At 38.9% G+C, this 18,500-nt stretch overlaps 1 protein-coding gene across 5 annotated transcripts in view; it reads left to right on the forward strand.

The window, feature by feature from the left end:
• The window catches only part of cdon (cell adhesion associated, oncogene regulated), a 132,053-nt gene that overhangs the window by 104,049 nt on the left and 9,504 nt on the right, over nt 1-18,500 (forward strand). For all 5 annotated transcript variants that reach the window (XM_052040001.1, XM_052039999.1, XM_052040000.1 and 2 more), the window contains 6 exons: nt 939-1,120; nt 6,673-6,778; nt 10,263-10,385; nt 10,795-11,019; nt 12,919-13,208; nt 17,533-17,612. In XM_052040001.1, coding sequence (XP_051895961.1) covers nt 939-1,120; nt 6,673-6,778; nt 10,263-10,385; nt 10,795-11,019; nt 12,919-13,208; nt 17,533-17,612 — 1,006 coding nt within the window. The remainder of the gene's footprint in view (nt 1-938; nt 1,121-6,672; nt 6,779-10,262; nt 10,386-10,794; nt 11,020-12,918; nt 13,209-17,532; nt 17,613-18,500) is intronic.

The following is an 18,500-nucleotide window of genomic DNA, read 5'->3' on the forward strand; positions in this document are numbered from 1 at the left end:
GTTGTTCTTTTTTTGGGGGGGGATTTTTGCAGGTATTTAAGTTTTTCTTGTCACTTGAGGATTTTAGTTCCTATTGGCATACAGTTCAATGGACATCAGCCTACAGTCCTTCCTGGCATTTTAATGTTAAACCAAGGCAATGAACATCAGTGAACTGTTTGAACGTGGAGTGTATTATATCCATATTGAATCCTGGTTTCATGTCATTTTGCACTCTGATAGTAATCAATTTATAACAATTAGGAGTAGTATTTTTCTGAATCTAGTACCACTGGCAAGGCTAGCATTTGTTGTCCATCTAAGTTGCCTTAAGAAGAGTGATGGGCTTCCTTAAACCATTGTAGTCCACATTTGTAGCAACTTGCTAGGCAACTTCAGGGAATAATTAATGTCAGCCACATTGCTATACAACTGGACCTGCGTTTAGGCTAGCGTGAATGAAGATAGACAGGATTCCTTATGTAAGAGGATATGAGTGGACCAATAAGATTTTTATGCCAATATGACAATTTTATGTCAATTCTACTGATACCAGCTTTTTACTAAGCTCTTTGAAACTGAATTCAAAATCTTAAATCACCTTAATATGATTTACCCTCGCATTCTGTAGATAATTAATCCAGGGCTCTGGATTACTGATCCAGTAACTTCAGACGGATATGTTTTCTCTCTAAAGTTAATGCTTTTGTTTCATATTTTACATCATTGTGGCTGGGCACTCCGTCTATTGGCCATTGTCCAGCTCTATCGTGGGGTTTTAGTTTGAGTAGTCTGTGATTTATTTTGTTTCCTTTGCATTTTTGTAGGAAATCACCATGTCCAGTTAGACGCTCAGCCTGTCAGTAAATTTGTCAAGGTTGCATGAGAGCATTCTATGAAATAGTAATGTGCCTTGACTAATTGTTGTTTCTTTTTTGCGGGCTATTCTTGTGCCTCAGGTGCCACTTATAAGTTCCGTGTGATCGCCATTAATGCCTATGGTGAAAGTCCAAGAAGTGCAGCCTCACGGCCATACCAAGTGGCAGGATTCAGCAACCGGTTTTCGGCACGTCCAATCGCAGGTCCTCACATTGCTTATACAGAGGCTATCACTGACACACAGATTATGCTGAAGTGGACGGTAAGCATTGCAGTTTCATTGTGGGTGTCCAGTCTGCTGACTTTTTTCAACCTGTCATTTTTCTTTCTCCATCTCTGCACTTGTTAATAAAGTGACACATGTCACAAATGAAGGACGTATGCGTCAGTTTGGATTTACATTCCGTCTTGTATTCATAAAGAGCAAACCTGTTTCAAATCTGAGAAACCTCCCCAGTTAACAGCTTCCCTTTGCAGGATCTAAATGTATCAAGACTATTAAGCACAGCTTGGAAGTGGGATTAAAGTACTTAACTCTAGAGTAAATGATTTTTGCAGAAATGAATCATTTTTGTCTGTTTGCCTTGTGTTTCTTGCATTACTATACTACTGAACTCCAGGAGGACACTGTGGAGGAATATGATGGAAGATATTTATTTATTAGTCACTTGTGCATCGAAACACACAGTGAATTGCGTCTTTTTGCATTACTGAGAATGTGCTGGGGGCAGCCTGCAAGTGTCGCCACTCTCCTGGCGCCAACATAGCACGCCCACAGCTCCTAACCTATACGTCTTTTGGAATGTGGGTGGAAACTGGAGCACCCAGAGGAAACCCATGCAGACGCTGGAAGAACATACAAACTCCTTAGAGACAGCGGCCGGAATTGAACCTGGTCACGGCGCTGTAATAGCATTACACTAACCGCTACACTACTGTGCCGCAGTCTACACTGCTGTGCTGCCATATCTATAGCTCAGGTCTTGGAAATTTAAGGAGAACTCTCCATTTACCTGGATATCAGGGAAACAGAAAACCCTCTCCTGGCAGCTGGTGTAAGTGACTCTCAAATGAGTGCAATCCTAAAACAGAAACAATGGACATGTTAAAAATAAGTTTTTAAATCAAAAAGTATGTACTGGCTTGAGTTAAAGTAGATTACTCATTAAAATAAATGCCTCAGTTGACGTATGTATATTTTTAAATTGTGAACTCATTTAAAAATGTTCACATATGCTCGGAATACTGATCATGGGAGATCTTCACAGAAATATTGAAACATGGCAACTAGTAACGAGAGCACTGCCTAACCACCATTTCCTGGTATATTTATTTGAGTTCCTAGTTCTTGGAGGTCAACGAGGCAATGAGATAACAGTTACTTAAGAAAACACATCTGCCTGAAAAATCCTTGCTCAGCTGGCAATATAGATTTAAGCTCATTTGTTCTGAGCTTTGTATAACAGAGAGAGAGATTCTAGAGAAGAGGCATTGTCACAGTATTACAGCACAGGAGGATGACATTCAGCCCATGAAGTCTACATTGGCTCCAAGTAGAGCCAATTATTCCGACACAACCATAGGGAGAACATGTAAACTGCGCATAGACAGCACCCATGGTCAGGATCAAACCAGGATTGCTGGAGATGTGAGGTGGCAGCACTAACTGCTGTGTCACATGAAGGGAGAGGAAAGTCTATATATTCTGAAAATGCAAATATTTGGTATGTAGTTTATCTAAAATAGGTGGGGACCTTTAAGCAAAGGAATCATTGGAATGTTTATCCTTAGTATTTGCTGGCAATTCCCCCCACCCCCATCCTTTGTACAAATTTTTCTCTTAAGCTTGGTCCTCGTGTCAATCCTTTCTTTCTTAAAAAAAAGGTTGCTTAGTTCACCATGAGCTTTTTAATGAAAGCAAAAAGGTTTTTGTGCCATGTTCATGATGCAATTGTGTAATTAATTAAAAGTTGCAATTCAAAATAGTGAACTTGGTGACACGAGGAAATCTAAAACTTTTGCAACTATAAGTTACCTAATTGGGAGGATAACATCAAATTCCCAACCTTGCAGCGATTTTAGTTGTGACAGAATTTGCTGGCTGAGAGTGTAAGATTGAGGCTCTTATCAGTCATAAAAACTGCTATGCAACATGTTTTCTCTTCATTCACCGAGCCAACTCATTATATCCAAGTAGGTGCTCAATCACCCCTTTTCCTGCCAGCAAGTAGAATAGTTTGATCTCTTACTAAATGAATGTTCTGTCTGCCTTTTCTTTTAATAAAAGGACAATTTTTTAAAAGTCCTATCCCTGAATCATTTGATAAGATCACTCAAGATTGGTAGGAGGCACCCAAGGCTTTGGACAAATATTTTTCCCCTTCTGTCATGTTTCCCTCCTAGGCAGATAGATTAACTGAGAAGACCTGAGATTGGCTATTTTAATCGTGTACTGATTATCACAAAGACTCTGTGGCACATTAACTCTGAGAAGACTGGAAACTGTATTCAGGAGCCAGTTACAACACACATCTGATCCCCAAATCTCAAGTATTAACCACTGTAACAGCCGCTTGCTATTTAATCAGTAAGGTCGGGGTTATTCACAACTGTAGGCAATTGACATTTCTTTAGGAGAGTAATGGCTACCCAGTTCCTTAATTGTGCACTTAACTAGAGAGTAAAGAAACATACAGGGGCATTGATCAGGACATGCTGTTTCCACAGTTTCTCATTTTGTTCTTGATACGAATCTGACCTGTTGCCTAATTGCAAAGTGCTTGTAATATGCTGTGTGAGAGTTAGCATGTTGATCGGCAGTTGATATCTTCTCAGCAGCAGAAGGGTTACTTGCTGTGTAACTACAGAGTTCCTGTTTAATCAAGAGGGTAAGGCTCACAATTTTAATGTTTCATTGTTTCTTTCACTATAGATAAACATGGTTCTGTGATTGCTTTGGGAAGAATAACCATCTTTGGCAATAATTATGCAGGAAAAGCTAACTAATGCAAATCTTCCTGCTTTAAATCTTAGGTTTTAGAACATTTCTCTGGCAGCATTTTGGTGAAGCATGTTTAGAACACTGTGTTTGATGCCATAATGGTCTGATCCAATGTTCTGCTGAACTGCTTGTTCCCATGCATCATGGTGCAAAGGCATTGTGCAATAACTGATCTTGCAAAAGAAAGTACAGAGGGGGAATTTCGTCTCTGTTTCTCTCATTTTCATCCTGGAGGACAAACCAAAATAGCATGTTAACTACAAATGCTTTGATGTAGTCTAATAAACTTGAGATTGACGTGAAATTTAAGTATAAATCTTGGAGTAATATTTGCTCTTGTTTTAAATTGGTTTCTTCTCTTTCCGTTCCTCCCATATTATCATTCCTTAGTCCAGAGTGCACAAACCCAAGTATCAGTCAGTGCAGTATTTTGCGCATTATAATTTTTGGTAAATGCTAATACTCATCAACTGAGGTTATCACACATTGTTTCAGGTATAAATGTTGTCGTCAGGCACTCCCAGGTCACTGGAAAATTTTGATGCAGTTTAAATCTTTCCCAGTGCGTTGCATCCTTTGCCCTGAAGAGCATTCTACTGCTTTAATTTTCTATTGGTTTTAATGATTCTGTCTGCTATAATGGCAGTAATTGCTCTTGACTATGCCATTACCTCTTGTAAGTTTTTTTTAATCTGGTGTATTTTTAAAATGCTTGTTTCTGCTAATTTTCTCCTAACTGTTGTTTCATAAATAAGGAGGGGTAAATTCCACAGAACTGGGATTTGGTAACAAACAGGCAGGAATTCCAAGTCTGATGAAACGGTGGGTGTGAGAGGACATCCAGCTAGAGGGGTATTGCTTGTTCTAGGTGCACTTGAGTGAACAGATACATCATGTGTTGTCTTGCAAGGAAATTTACACAATAACCATTTTAAACACACATGACCCACTTCTGGCATACAGTGTAATAATACAAAACAAATGCAAAGGCTCAATGTGAGCTTATTTTTATTGGTGATTCCTTCAGCACATACTCAATCCGATGGAGTTCCAGGCAGACAGATTGCAGCATTATTTTCTGCACTTGTTCATGAGATTTATTGCCTCTCTAGCTTGCTAGGACATTCTGAGTAGTTGGGAGTCAATATTACATGATGTTGGAGAACACAGATTCCAAAAATAATATTTAGAAATAAATTGTTTTTCCTTTTATAAGTATCACAGGGAATGACAATAAATATGTTTGTTCTTCAGCATTCTCCGCTACAGCTTCTGTAGCTCATTTCACATTGCATTTATGCTAAGCTGGTGCGAATTCCTGAAATATTGGTGTGTGTCCTGTCTATTTCCTGTGACATCTTTATTTTAGGCTTGCCATAAGTTCAAGCCAGTAGTAACAGATTAGGTTATATCCGCAAACAGCAATGATTACACTTTCAGAAGTAAGCTGTTGCCTGAGATACCTTCAGAGAATTAAAAAAAACGAAGTTACTTTGTAATTTGGCTGCTTCCTGTCTGGGTTGGTACCAAGCACCATCTTGGGGAATCTTGCTTTGTTACAATCAGGATCTTAAGTGCCAAGAGAAAGTGCTGTAGCAATTTGCTCACCATGAGTGGACATCACTAATTAAGGAAATAGAGCATAGTTTGAATACTGCATTTAAATTTGCTTGATATATTCCAGAGGCCAAATTCTAGGCTGAATATCTCGTTTTGTTAAATTGGCCCTGAGGAGTTAATTCAAACATCCATTTTCAAAGTTTTTCAATAAACAACACCAACAACAAAAATGGGTACAATGTTTATTTTACACCTTATATCTACAGTGCAAATCAGATAAAACAAAAAAAATTAACAATGTAAAATTAAAACACAAGGCTGCGGATGCTGGAATCTGGAGCAAAAAGCAAACTGCTGGAGGATCTCAGCAGGTTGAGCGGCATCATTGGGGGGTGGGGTGGGGGGTGGAATTGTCGACATTTCGGGTAAGGTGACGTAGGGTCTCAACCCAAAATCTCGACAGTTGCTTCTCCCCCACAGATGCTGCTCAACCCGCCGAGTTCCTCCAGCAGTTGTTTCTTGTGTGTGTGTGTGTGTGTGTGTGTGTGTGTGTGTGTGTGTCTATATATATATATATATATATATATATATATATATAAAAATTAATAAGTGCTTCATCATTTATCTTTCTCCTTAGAGAAGTTGACCGATCTGAAAGCTTACATTATTTCATTACAACTGTTTGTAGTTTATAATTTAATTACTTGATGCGTAATCCTGGAATGCTAATTTCCAGGTGTATCCCAGGTTGAATTTCAGTCTTGATGGATATTTATATTGGGGTATCGTTTGGAGAAACCATTTGTCACATTCCTCCAAGGAACATTGCAGTCACAAGTAGCCATCCTTATTTGAGTTACTCCTCCTGAGATGATGGGAGATTACTTGGGAAAAGCTGGTAAATGTTTCCTGGTCAGCATATAACTGGATACAACTGATACATCTAACCTGACTGGAAAAAAGAGGAGGAAACTTTAGAGCAAATGGAGAGACTTAATGATCAACTAGTGTGGGACGAGCCATGACATGCTACTACATGAATCCACAGTACAAAACTGCCCTGTCATGGAACTAAATTTGCACTTGAAGCAGCAGACCAATCGGGGATGAGGCATGTTGTTGGGCAGATTATTGAAAGGCAGGCTGATGGGCTGGAAGCAAAATAGCTATTGGTTCCTTGTGAAAAGTTTTTAAGAACAAACTGCATCTGCGTTGATTTACTAATGTTTCCTCGAATCTGTTTGTTTTCACAGTATATTCCATCAAGTAACAATAACACTCCCATACAAGGATTTTATATCTACTATCGACCTACAGACAGTGACAATGACAGCGACTACAAACGAGATGTAGTGGAAGGTATGCTAAGAAATGCTGCTACTCTTATTAATTACCCATGGTTGAAAGAAGCTATCAACTCCTCCAGAATGAGCTGGAGGGTTAAATTTCACCCATATCCAATTGACGATCTAAAGTAGTATTGTCCCATAACTGCTGTTTTAGTGTGATCCACATTTTTATAAAGAAAACTCAGAGTATAAAAGTATGTCAATGGATACATTTTGCCACAACAAAGCATTCAATAGATGGTGGGATCGAAGGGGCAAAATAGTACAAGAGCAGTTAGTTCTTCTAGGACATCTATTTCTTGAAGTAGTGTCAGTGTTCTTTCAGTGGGCCACGTTCAGTGTGCCATGCATTCACCTAAATATTAATTAGTATTATTGTAACCAAACACAACAGAAAGGCATTAATGTCAGATACTAAGAGCACAGGTACTCGCCAGGTTAATTACTAAAGTGGTGGATGGAAAGGGGAACGAATATCCTTGACTTTTAACTGTGCTAGACAAGGAGTTCTATTGATTATAATTTAAAGCAGTCGTATACCCTGCTGCTTACAGCTCTACTGGTTGCACTGCACTATGCCAAGTGCCTCAGCAATTTCACTCCCCTCACGACCCTTCCGGAAGATTTCATCATGTAGGTAATGTGTGAGAGTAAAGTCTGGTTTGTCCACGTCACCCTCCCGTAGCTGAAAAGCCTTGAATGTAATGCAAAAATAAGACTACACCGTGCAAAGTTAGGATTGTTAGAGCAGGCCAGATTGTCAGACCAGTGGGAGGTAGGTCTTCATTCCTGTTGCCATGGCAATGCCTCAGGTGGAATTTCCTGTCAAGGGCATTATTTGACAGTTAATTAAATTCTTAATGGCAACCCCCTCCTTCCCTTTCTCCATTTTTTAAGATTAAAGTACGCCATAAATCAGATCTGTGTTCAAAGGAAAAGATTGCTGAGTGATATCCAGAAGGAGGGGAAGTGTTTTGGAAGGTTTTAACAGCCTGACTGTGGGCCAGGAAAAACAAAATAATTTGATCAGACTGCAGTGCTTGGATTGGTGCACTGACCTGGGACTTCGAGTGACTGTGGCCAGGAGACAACAGGAACTTTGTCAGTTATTTTCACTTCTCCTTTGGGGATCTTCTGAGGAAAACGGTAACAAGAGGAAAGGAGCTTTGCTTAACAATTTTTTTTGTGTGCTTCAAGTAAGGAAGCAGATTGATTCGGTCCAATCTTAGATGATGTACTAGTTGTCCAGACAAAAGGCAGCGAAAAGGTTTCTGAGCCAACTTTTTGACAGCTATCTTGACGCAGTTCTGCTTTATGATCTCCCCTGGCAACAGGAGAGGAAAAAGATCTGTGGGTGGGGGATGGGGCTGTAGTGAAGGGGCCACAATCTGGAAAAATGAAGCCAAGAATGTTGCAGCAAGATTTTAAGCATTAGAAAGTAAAGAATATAAACAACCCGGAATCTTTTTTCAGGAGTGCACCTAACTGCTCTTGAACTTATTTATATTTTCCATTTCAGTCATTTTCACTGGTTACTTACTCCAAGGACTATGTCTCAATTTAAAACAAAATACTTGCATGCCATCTTGCTTTACCGTAATGAATAATTTTTCTGGATTCATGCCCTTTAGTACAATACTGAATATTGTAATAAGGTTACTTCAAAGTTGCCTCTTTCACTGTTTACACTATGTTCACTATTTGCATTAATGACTTGGAGGAAGCAACAATTTCCAAATTTGCTGATTTATACGAAAATAGGTGGAAAGGCGAGTTGTCATGGGATACTGCAATTCTGCAACAGAATATGGATAGATTAAATGAGTGGGCAAAGGGTGTTAATGTGGGGAAGTGTGAGGTCACACATTTCAGTAAGGCAGATTATTATCTAAATGGAGAGGTCCTGCAACTGAAGTACAGAGGGATCTCGGTGTTCAAGTGCATGAATCACAAAAGGCTAGCAGGCAGTTCCAATAAGTAGCTAAGAAGGCAAATGGTATTTATGCCACCTTTGCAAAGGGGTTCGAGTTTAAAAATAGGGATGTTTTGTTGCAATTGTACTGGGTGTTGCTGAGGGCCATGTTGGAATACTGTGTACAGTTTTGGTCCCCTTAACTGGAAAAAATATAGTAACATTGGAGGCAGTATAGAGGAGATTTATTAAGCTTAATTCCTGCAATAATAGAGTTGTCTTACCATGAGAGACTGAGTAGTTTGGGCCTGTATTGCATGGAGTTTAGAAAAATGAGAATATTCAAATATATAACATCCTCAGGGGGCTTGACAGGTTGATGTTGGGATGTTTTCATTAGTCTCAAACAAGGGGACGTAACTAGAAGATAAAGGGCCAGTCATTTAAAACTGAAGTATATAGAAATTTCTTCTCATTGATGGTGTTGAATCTCTGGACTTCCCCAGTGGATGGTGGAAGCCGGATCATTAAAAATGTAAAGAGGAGGTAGATAAATATTTGATGCACAGAAGGCCAGCATAAATCAGCCATGATTATATTAAATGGCTGGGCAAGCTCGAAGGCTGCTTCTGTTTTCTTGTGTTCTTTCTGAAGACATTCTCTATACTTTGTTTTGCTCCCAACTTAAATTGATGTTCAAGTCAAAGGTTAAAGTAGGATTTCTGAAATGCTTGTTATGCGTTTGACTCAACTGTGCAAATGCCATTCAGGCTATATTGTTGACTTGAAATTATTTTCATGTCTCAGTGATCTGAGAGTACACCTCTATCATTACTTGCCTGTTAATCCAGAAAAATTGTCAGATCTTAAACTGCAGATAATCAAACATAACATGCATTGCCTTCAGTGGCATTGCATTTGTGATGTAGTGCATATTGGTTAAGTTATTGAAGAAGTGATCTAAAGCATAGGCTTAGCTAGGACTTTTTAAACATGGCAAAATGTCAGGAATAAAGTCAAAATCAGCAGTAATGTTAGCCATAAAACTCTGGGATTGTTGTTAAAACCCATCTGGTTCCTCAACATCCTCGAGGGGGCGCTGCACTTGAAAATCAAAAATTTGCAGAAGTAGAAAATCTGAAATAAAATCAAATGCTGGAAAGAATCAACAGGTCAGGCAGCATCTGTGGAAAGAGAATGTTTGGGCCAAAATATTAACTACTGCACTTGCCCAATCTAGGTTAAATGTGACTTCAGATTGATACGACGTGGTTGCCTTTTAATTGCCCTAGAAATAGTCCAGCAGGCTGCTTGATCCAAGGACAATTGACCTTGCCAACAACGCCCACAGACTATGAATAATTTTTTCAAAACAGAATACGCTCTAAAAGCGTTTCTAGATTTGGCAGATTTTGAAGATAATAGTTTGAACACAGGCCAGTAAAAATAATTTTCAGCTACTAAACCTCACACATTTGTCCATTACTTTTCAAAGCTATCCATGTCTAATATCTGTACAATATAATTAGTATCCAATTATGTCATTACATGCACACATTTTATATATTTATCTGTGACACAGGAAACAAGCAATGGCATCTCATCAATCATCTGCAGCATGAGACCTCGTATGATATCAAGATGCAATGCTTTAATGAAGGTGGTGAAAGTGAATTTAGCAATGTGATGATCTGTGAGACCAAAGGTATGTACTGCTGACTGTGTCAACGTTGCAGTTAGCATGAAAGATTGCAAAGTTGCAGTCTAAACACTTTAACGTGAGGGTGGTGGGGAAGGTTGTTGTCAATGTTCAATGACATTGCTTGAAGACTACCTATCAGGAAAGAACAGCAACAGTAACAATGTTGAGTGGTCTGCCTGTACTCATAATCCAGGTTGTTAACTTGCAAGAATGTTCACGATGAGGTATGGCAAAGTGACTACTGCCTGAAACAATATATCACTGCAAGAATAAGTGCCTTCAGGAATGAAAGGGAGTCATGACTTTAACTTGTGTGCATGCATTTATTGATTTCTGTTTTAAAATACATGAATGTGTTAAGACATTCTCAATATTTGGATATTGAATCTTACCACCTTGTATCTTCACTTAGCACGAAGACCTCCTGGATCCTCTGTGGTGATGGGGGATGACTTGAGTACACAGCCGAATCTTGCTGACCACTTAGGGGGTGGACATGGGGCATCTTCCTCAAGCACACGGAGCAGCGACATGTTATACCTGATTGTGGGCTCGGTGCTTGGAATCATGGTTCTTATCCTCATTATCTTCATTGCTATGTGCCTATGGAAGAATCGCCAACAGACAACACTACAGAGTAAGTTGAGTCATGTGGATCAGTTCTCTGTCCACTTTGAAACAGGCATGCAACTCTTTGGGAAGCTTGTTGATCATTTATTGTGCAACGTTTCCACCCACCACCCCTGCCCCCCCCCCCCCAACCCCCCAGGACTACCAGCTTAGCGTTAGCCGGTTGAGAACATTGATTCTAGCACTCTAAATATTCTGAAAGTCAGAATGAAGACTGTCAGCTAAGAAGTAATCCGGTGTTAAATTTTTACGGGCCAAAGAGCATTTAAGTTGGAAACCACAATAATTGGCACTGTGATCCTGAAACTGAGAAGAGAAATTAGCCAAGATTCTGAGTCCTATAAAAATTAGGTGTCTTCAGGGAGGAGAAATGAGGAGACAGAAACTGAATATGAGAGAAGTTCAGTAGTCAGTTCAAGAGCAAATTTCTCAGGTTCTTACATACCCAATAGTTTTAAAACAATTTTGTCCAGAAATCTCAAGCAATTCAGTTCTATACATTTCTCGTTTATTTTAAAGCTTTGCAGACTTAAAGGTGTGGAAATGGCTTTCTGCATCGCTGTGTCATTATTAATGGAGAAATATCAAAACAGTCAGATCTGATGGTGTTGTGAATTCGAATATGTATAGACTAAAAGAAATATTGTTCTTTGCATGTACATTAATGTGGTGAGAAAGGCAGAAATCTTGAAAATGCCTATTCCAGAACATAGGAAGACGAATAGCTCGGGCACTGTCGCTGCAAAATAGTGGAAAAGACATTGACCCAATGAGATAAATTAGGGGCAGACCTATGATGTCTTACCACAGTGCAGAGCCTTACAGGCTAGGAACGCCTTCCACATTTTTGTCCAAAATGGTTGAAATTTTCCTATGGCTTTACACTGGGACGAAGCATTACAGCATTTTTAATGTATCCATCCCAATCTGTCTAAAAGGTTCTTTGTTGAAAAACGTCCCAGTTGCAAACTTTTTTTAATGAAGCAAAATGTTCTCCGTATCATTGGGGACAAATGTTATGTTTGAGAAATATTTATTTGTTACTGCTTAGGTGGGTAGGGAGTTGCAGGCTAGCTACCTTAACATTGGACTATATAACCTCTTTTTTTCAGTTAAAGTCAGCTAATGAATGTGGTCTAATAAACTGTGGTTCTCCTTGTGAAGTCCTGGGATCACTCAGAACCATTCACATTTTCGTTCTTTATCCACTGGGCCACTGCATTAAACAAACAAGTGGAGTAATTGCACCAAACTTCCTCTAGTCAAACTTATTGGCAAAGTCTTAATGTACATGATTTTTACCCTGATACATTAATAGTTGGTCAAGGGGCCATGAAAGTGCATTTGTACCGCACTTATTATTTGAATCTCCCATGTTATTTTTGTATTAAAATATTAATTTTTTTCTAAGAAATGACCATAAAGGGAGAGTGGAGGTGAGGTAAATGATTTTGGATGATTCTAGCATACCCAAACCAAACTGCTACTTATTCATGTTTCTGTTTTATTAGCTTTTAATACTTCATCTGTTTATGCTAACAAAGGCATGTAGACTTGCTCAAATTTCTACTTTTGGAATTAAGTATCTTGCTGATTGCGAGGAGGCGTCTAACAGCTGAGGTATGTCAATAAGAAAGAGCCCTCCTGCCTCCTCCTCAACCCCACAATCCAGGCTGTGAATCTGATGGGCTGGGTACCTTTTCATCATTAGTGCTGCTGCAAGAATGTTTTGTAGGTTGTCCGTAGGGCTTGGTCTCAACAATGGTATTAACCCTTTAGATGCAAATTTCCTGATTTAAAATGTTATGCAATGATAATGAAGATATTTATAATCTTTAGCAAGGTTTTGAGGGAGCAATTAATTGAAATTGCATCCTTAGTTAATTTTGGTAATATTTTTCCATAGAATATGATCCTCCTAACTACCTCTATCAAGGCCAGGAAGTAAATGGACAGCTGATGGAGTACACTACTCTGCCAGGCACCAGCCGAATCAATGGAAGCATCCATGGCAGCTTCATTGGCAATGGGAGCCTGAGCAATGGTTGCCCACACTTGCACCACAAGGTTTCAAATGGAATGAATGGAATGATGAATGGGGGGATGAATGGAGGGACAACGCTCTACCCAGCCAGCCATACAAACTCTCTGCCAAGTACCCACATGGACTACGACCAAGCTCGCCATGTTATGAATGTAAGAGCCTATTGTTTGTATAGTAATTGGCCCAGTTCAGGAAAGTCATGCTCAATGCCGTATTTAAAGCTAATAGTTTCATTCAGACCAAGTTGAGTTTTGGCAGTCTCTTTCACGTTGCCCCATCAAAATCCAAGTCTCTGCAGAACTTTTCAAAATTACATCCACTTGTCTGTAAAGCACCCTGTGCAAGGATCTCTTTCTAACATCATTTTAATTCACTAAGGTGTTACTATCAAGGACAGTCTTAAATTGTTCAACTCAAATATTCCATTGGACCATGCACCCTCCACTATATCAAGTTTGTTTTATTTTTACACTAAAACTATGGCTCAGCAGTCATTGGTGAGCTTCATTGTCTTTGAGGGAATGGTATTATGGACCAAATATTAATAACCCTGAGATTTAGCTTCAAGTTCTGAGAATCTGAAGTGAATGATGACTGTTAACGATGTAAGTGTGCAATTTCATTTTTTTGCCCCAGAAGCATCCATAAGACACTAAAGTGTTTTCTCTTCCTCTTGTAGGAGAGGATGATTTGATATTTGGAACAGTACAGCCAAAGTCATGTTTATCGGGCATTTCTGTTGATTTGAACAAATACTGTTTGTATAGTGATGATATAATAGAAAAACAGATATGTTGAAAAATTATTAAGGAAAAAGGGAAGTAAAGTGATTGAACAAATCAGGAAGAAAAAGGTGGAGGAAGTTGGAAAAGGAGGAGACACGAAAGAGGCTGGGATATCTGTAGCTGCTTCCATGAACTCTGGATGCCAAAGCACTTCTATTCAATTACTTCTGAAGTGTAATCACAGTTGTAATGTACATGGTATAGCAATAGATTTGTACACAATAACCTACTACAAGCAGTAATGTGATAATGACCAGAAATCTTTACATTTTGCTTATGGGAGAAATGTTGGCCAGTATTCCTGCTAGTCTTTAAAGTAGTGGTGTGGGATCTTTAGTCCACATGGAAAAGCAAACAAAGCCTTGATTTAACGTGTATTAAAATATGCCGCACCCAGTACTGTTATGTCCTCCTATGTGCTGACTCTGCTCAGTTCTGCAGTGGGACCTGAACCCAAAGCCTGCTTACTCTGAAGCAGAGTGCTAACTATTGAGCTAAGACTGGGGTAGAGCATGTTGAACAGGTGGTAAGGAAGGGCATTAAAAGTACAGATGAAGATATAGATGAAAGAGTAAGCTTAAAAGGTGAGATGGTTAAAAGATTTTTAAAAAACTGGCCCAAGGATTTTGGGGTTGGATCAGTTATGGGACCATGTCACTTAGTCCGGTTTAATAACTAACCTTAACTAATTTTCCTTGGGTACATAAGTTTAATATCAGTGAGAATAAAATATATCTGTTTATAATACTTAGTTTCAGTAAGAAGAAAGTATATCTTGTTTATGCTTTCTGCTGTGGTCTTTTAATGAAGTTTGAATGGCGTTTCTCTACAAGTAACTGAAAGGAGTTTATCAAATAAACATCAAATACATTTGAAATGATTGAGAGAACTCATGAAGGGAGCTGAAGCAAAGTCAGGGTACAGATGGGAACTCTGACAATGAGAGTAGGTTGAGTAACGAGCTTCAGGGAAGTTCTTGTCAGGGTTTGGGTTTGTGTCCTGGATTCTATCTTTTCTCTGGTTAATTCTTAATTGGCACATTGCCATCTTCTTTAAGTGCATTTTTGTTTGAATGCAATGTACATTAAAGGAGATGCAGGGCCCCTCACTTTAAGCAGACTTTTCATGTGCTGTCTGCTCACAGTACTATTTTCAGAGAAAAGGGGAGGGATGTAGCCAGTTGCAGTTCATATAACCTGAGCACAACTCTTCTAAACTGGCTAATGGTGGTGTGTGGACTGTCTGTTCCACAATTCCACATCAGGGTCAGGCTGCAAACAGGTAGAAATGAGCAAGCTTGATTTCTGTGTTTCAGCTTGTATATTTTTACCATTTTTGTGTAACTATTTTTAAGTAGTAAGAAGGCAATATCAGTAAACATTTGCCAGCAAAGGGTAAATTGTTCTTGGAAATACGTGGTGCCATTTTGTTTTTGAGAGAAGTTTCATGTTACACATGATAACAATATATTGGTTACTAAGTTGCTCTAAGTAAATTAAACTGTTTAATTTTTTTTAAAAATTCATTGCAAATGTCTGGGGGAGAATAAATGTGCACACTGGAACATCTTGCATTTCTCTTAAGCTCTTAGCATGGTACATGTGTACTGAGCAATCACAGGAGATGACTAAAAGATGTGACAAAAGGTGGAAGTGAAGAGATTGGAGAGCCAGTGATTGGAGATTAGTTTGAATGTTGGATGTTACAGCGTCTGAAAAGAAAAATGATGTGCTGTGGAAGTAAGTCTGAAGTAACTCAGGCAAGGTTGAGTTTGCACTGGTGGCAGGCGCAATGAGGTCATGATGAGGTACTGATGGTCATGGGTAAGAAGGTGCATTGAAGCTTGGCTCTAGGTCAAATGGCACCGAGTTGCTACTGGGAAAGGAGCTAAGGGTGGGAAATAGGACTGGGTTACAAAATGTTAGATTGGAGTTACACAGAACAGCTTCAAACTTTACATCAGAAAGTTGGAGAAGGTTTAATTTCATCAAGCACTAATATTGGACAAATGGCCATTGATAACTGTGGCATGAAAGGTGGTGATGAAATGGTGGATTGTGTTGTAATACAGGTGCCGAGGACACTGTCTACAAATAGCGTTGGGAGGCAGTATTTGACATAGGAGTGGGAGATGGCTGAGGATGGAACTTGATGTCTCCTGGGTAGAGAAAGAACCAAATAAATTCATCCTTGGAGCCAAGTCTGTACATGCCATAGCCCTGTCATAGATCATTGTGAACAGCTAATGTGTTTGTCCCCATTAAAATAAATGGTAATCACAGACTCAGTGCTTGTAATTCGCATTCTGTGGCAATATTGAATTGCTGCTCATTACCATGCCTGAGTGTTTAAACACAACCAGCCATATTTTTTAACAGCTGTGCATTAAAGAGTCTTTTGGATTCAAAGAATCTAATTACAGACTAAAAAGGAGGGTTGTCGAGGAAGAGGGCATGACTGGGTTGCTGTTTACTTTGCATCTCCTTTCTGTCAAAGGAATGCTGCAGTGTGCATTAAGGGAAGAGGCAGTATGATAATGGGATGGAACAGACATAATCTACGTTTCAAAAAAGGGCACCATTTAAACGATTGTATGTGCACTGGGTTACTGAGGAAAGCACTAAGCGGAGGTCCTGGCCACAGTCTTCCAGCCCTTCCTAGATGATGCCTGGTGTTACAACTTTTAGAGGATTTAGAATGTTTGAGACTTTTGGAAGCAATTTGGACTATTAAGTCTGAGTTTATTTTGGTGGAATTGGATCAAATTTCCTGACAGTGAATGTGGTATTTCTGCTTCTGATGCATATTAATAATTTGGCTATAGGTCTTTACTCATTGAAGATTAGAAGATTGAGAGATGCATAAAATTCTGAGGAGCCTTAATAGGCGAATGCTGTAGGATTTTTCCTCGTAGGGGAACCTCAGACTTTTGGGGGGTGGGGAGGGTGGGTGGGCGCGGGGGGGAGCATTCAGAGGTATAGGAATGTATTACACAGATCTTTGAAAATGACGGGACTAATTGAATCAGCATTTAACACCAGCATTTAGAATGCTTGGCTTTAATTATTGAAGTATAAAGTATAAATGCTAGGAACCTTCATAAAATATGAATTAGGCATCAGCTGGATTACCAGATTCAATAGCAATTCAGGTCATCACAATCTGTAGCAAAGAAGGTCAAGGTCTTGTAGAGAAGGCAGAAGATGTACACTAAAATAGCATCAGAAGTAAAACCTGTGGGGAAACTCGAAAGTCTTGGTTGTTTTCCATGTAGCATAAAAGATTGAGTGTTGATAAAGGTTTTCAAAATCTATTTTGATAAAATAATTACAGAGAGACTCTACAGTGGCAAAAGATTTGGTGACTAGAGGTGAAATGTTATGGATGTTCATTGACAGGGTATTTTTTCTTTAAACTGTTGTTATAATCTGGAATATACTGCTTAAAAGGTTGATGGAAGCAGATTCAGTTTTTAAACATTCAAAAGAGTATTAGATAAACATTTGAAGGCAAAACATTTATACAGATATTACTGAGGTGGAATTAATTAAACAATTCTACCATAAACACCTTTATAAAGACACACATTTATATTGCTTCCTTTTGTACTGTATGTATGCTGACTTTTTTTTCAGTGCTGATGATTTACATATATCAAAAGATTTTTTTGGTTAATACTTTACGTCAATAGGGTGGTGGGATGTACAATGCACTTCCTCAGACGGAACCATCAGAATGCATCAACTGTCGCAACTGTAGGAATAACAACAGGTCAGTGTGCACGGCGGCTCTTTGCAATGGTTAATGTTCATTCAGTGTTAATGACAGGAGTGACTGCACTTTGCTTGCTCTTTTTTCCTCTCACTTATCTCACCTTCTTTTCCCTCATTTCTCTCTCTCCCCTCACTGCTTGTCCTGGAATCTGTCTGTCACTTCCTTACTCCAGGGGACATTTTGTTTCACTGTCACATTGCCATAGCCCTAACTAATCATCCATTTTCAAAGACAATTCAGCAATTCGTTCCATTGGTTTTTCATCCTCTGTGGCACTGGTTTAAGAGGTGAATGTCATTTCAGGTACATGAATTTTTATTGGTGCTTTGAATGTTCTGTATATTTTTCTGTACAATTTTTGTTCAATTGGTGATTGTGAGGAATAGGTTAGTTGGGAAAAAAATCAGTAATGTAAAGCCTTCATAAAAGTATGTTTGATAAATCTTCCTGGAAAGAAAAAAAAGCAGATGCTGGAAATCCTAAACTAAAAGCAGAAAATGCTGGAAATACTCAGCAGGTCAGGTAGTATCTGTGAAGAGAGAAACTAAGTTGATGTTTCTGGTCAATATTTCTTTAGAATATTTCTTCCTTTGTTTATAAATGCTGAACATGAAAATCCAATTGAAGTTCTTCACTGTTGTGGCTACTGTAAAGATGAAAGTCGCAGCCATCTTTTCTTGTCTAAATACAAACACATTACAGCAGAAACAGACCATTCATTTATCCTATGTTTACACTCTGAACATGCCTCCTCCTTTTCTACAACTACTAACTCATCAGTACAACGCTCTATCCCTTTTATTAAACTGCTTTGCCCTCAAATTAAGGTCCGTCATCTCATTGATTCCACGTAAATTCCTTATTCTCACTATTCTCTGTGTAGTA

Source organism: Pristis pectinata, chromosome 27 (genome assembly GCF_009764475.1).
Source record: "Pristis pectinata isolate sPriPec2 chromosome 27, sPriPec2.1.pri, whole genome shotgun sequence".
Classification (NCBI taxonomy): domain Eukaryota; kingdom Metazoa; phylum Chordata; class Chondrichthyes; order Rhinopristiformes; family Pristidae; genus Pristis; species Pristis pectinata.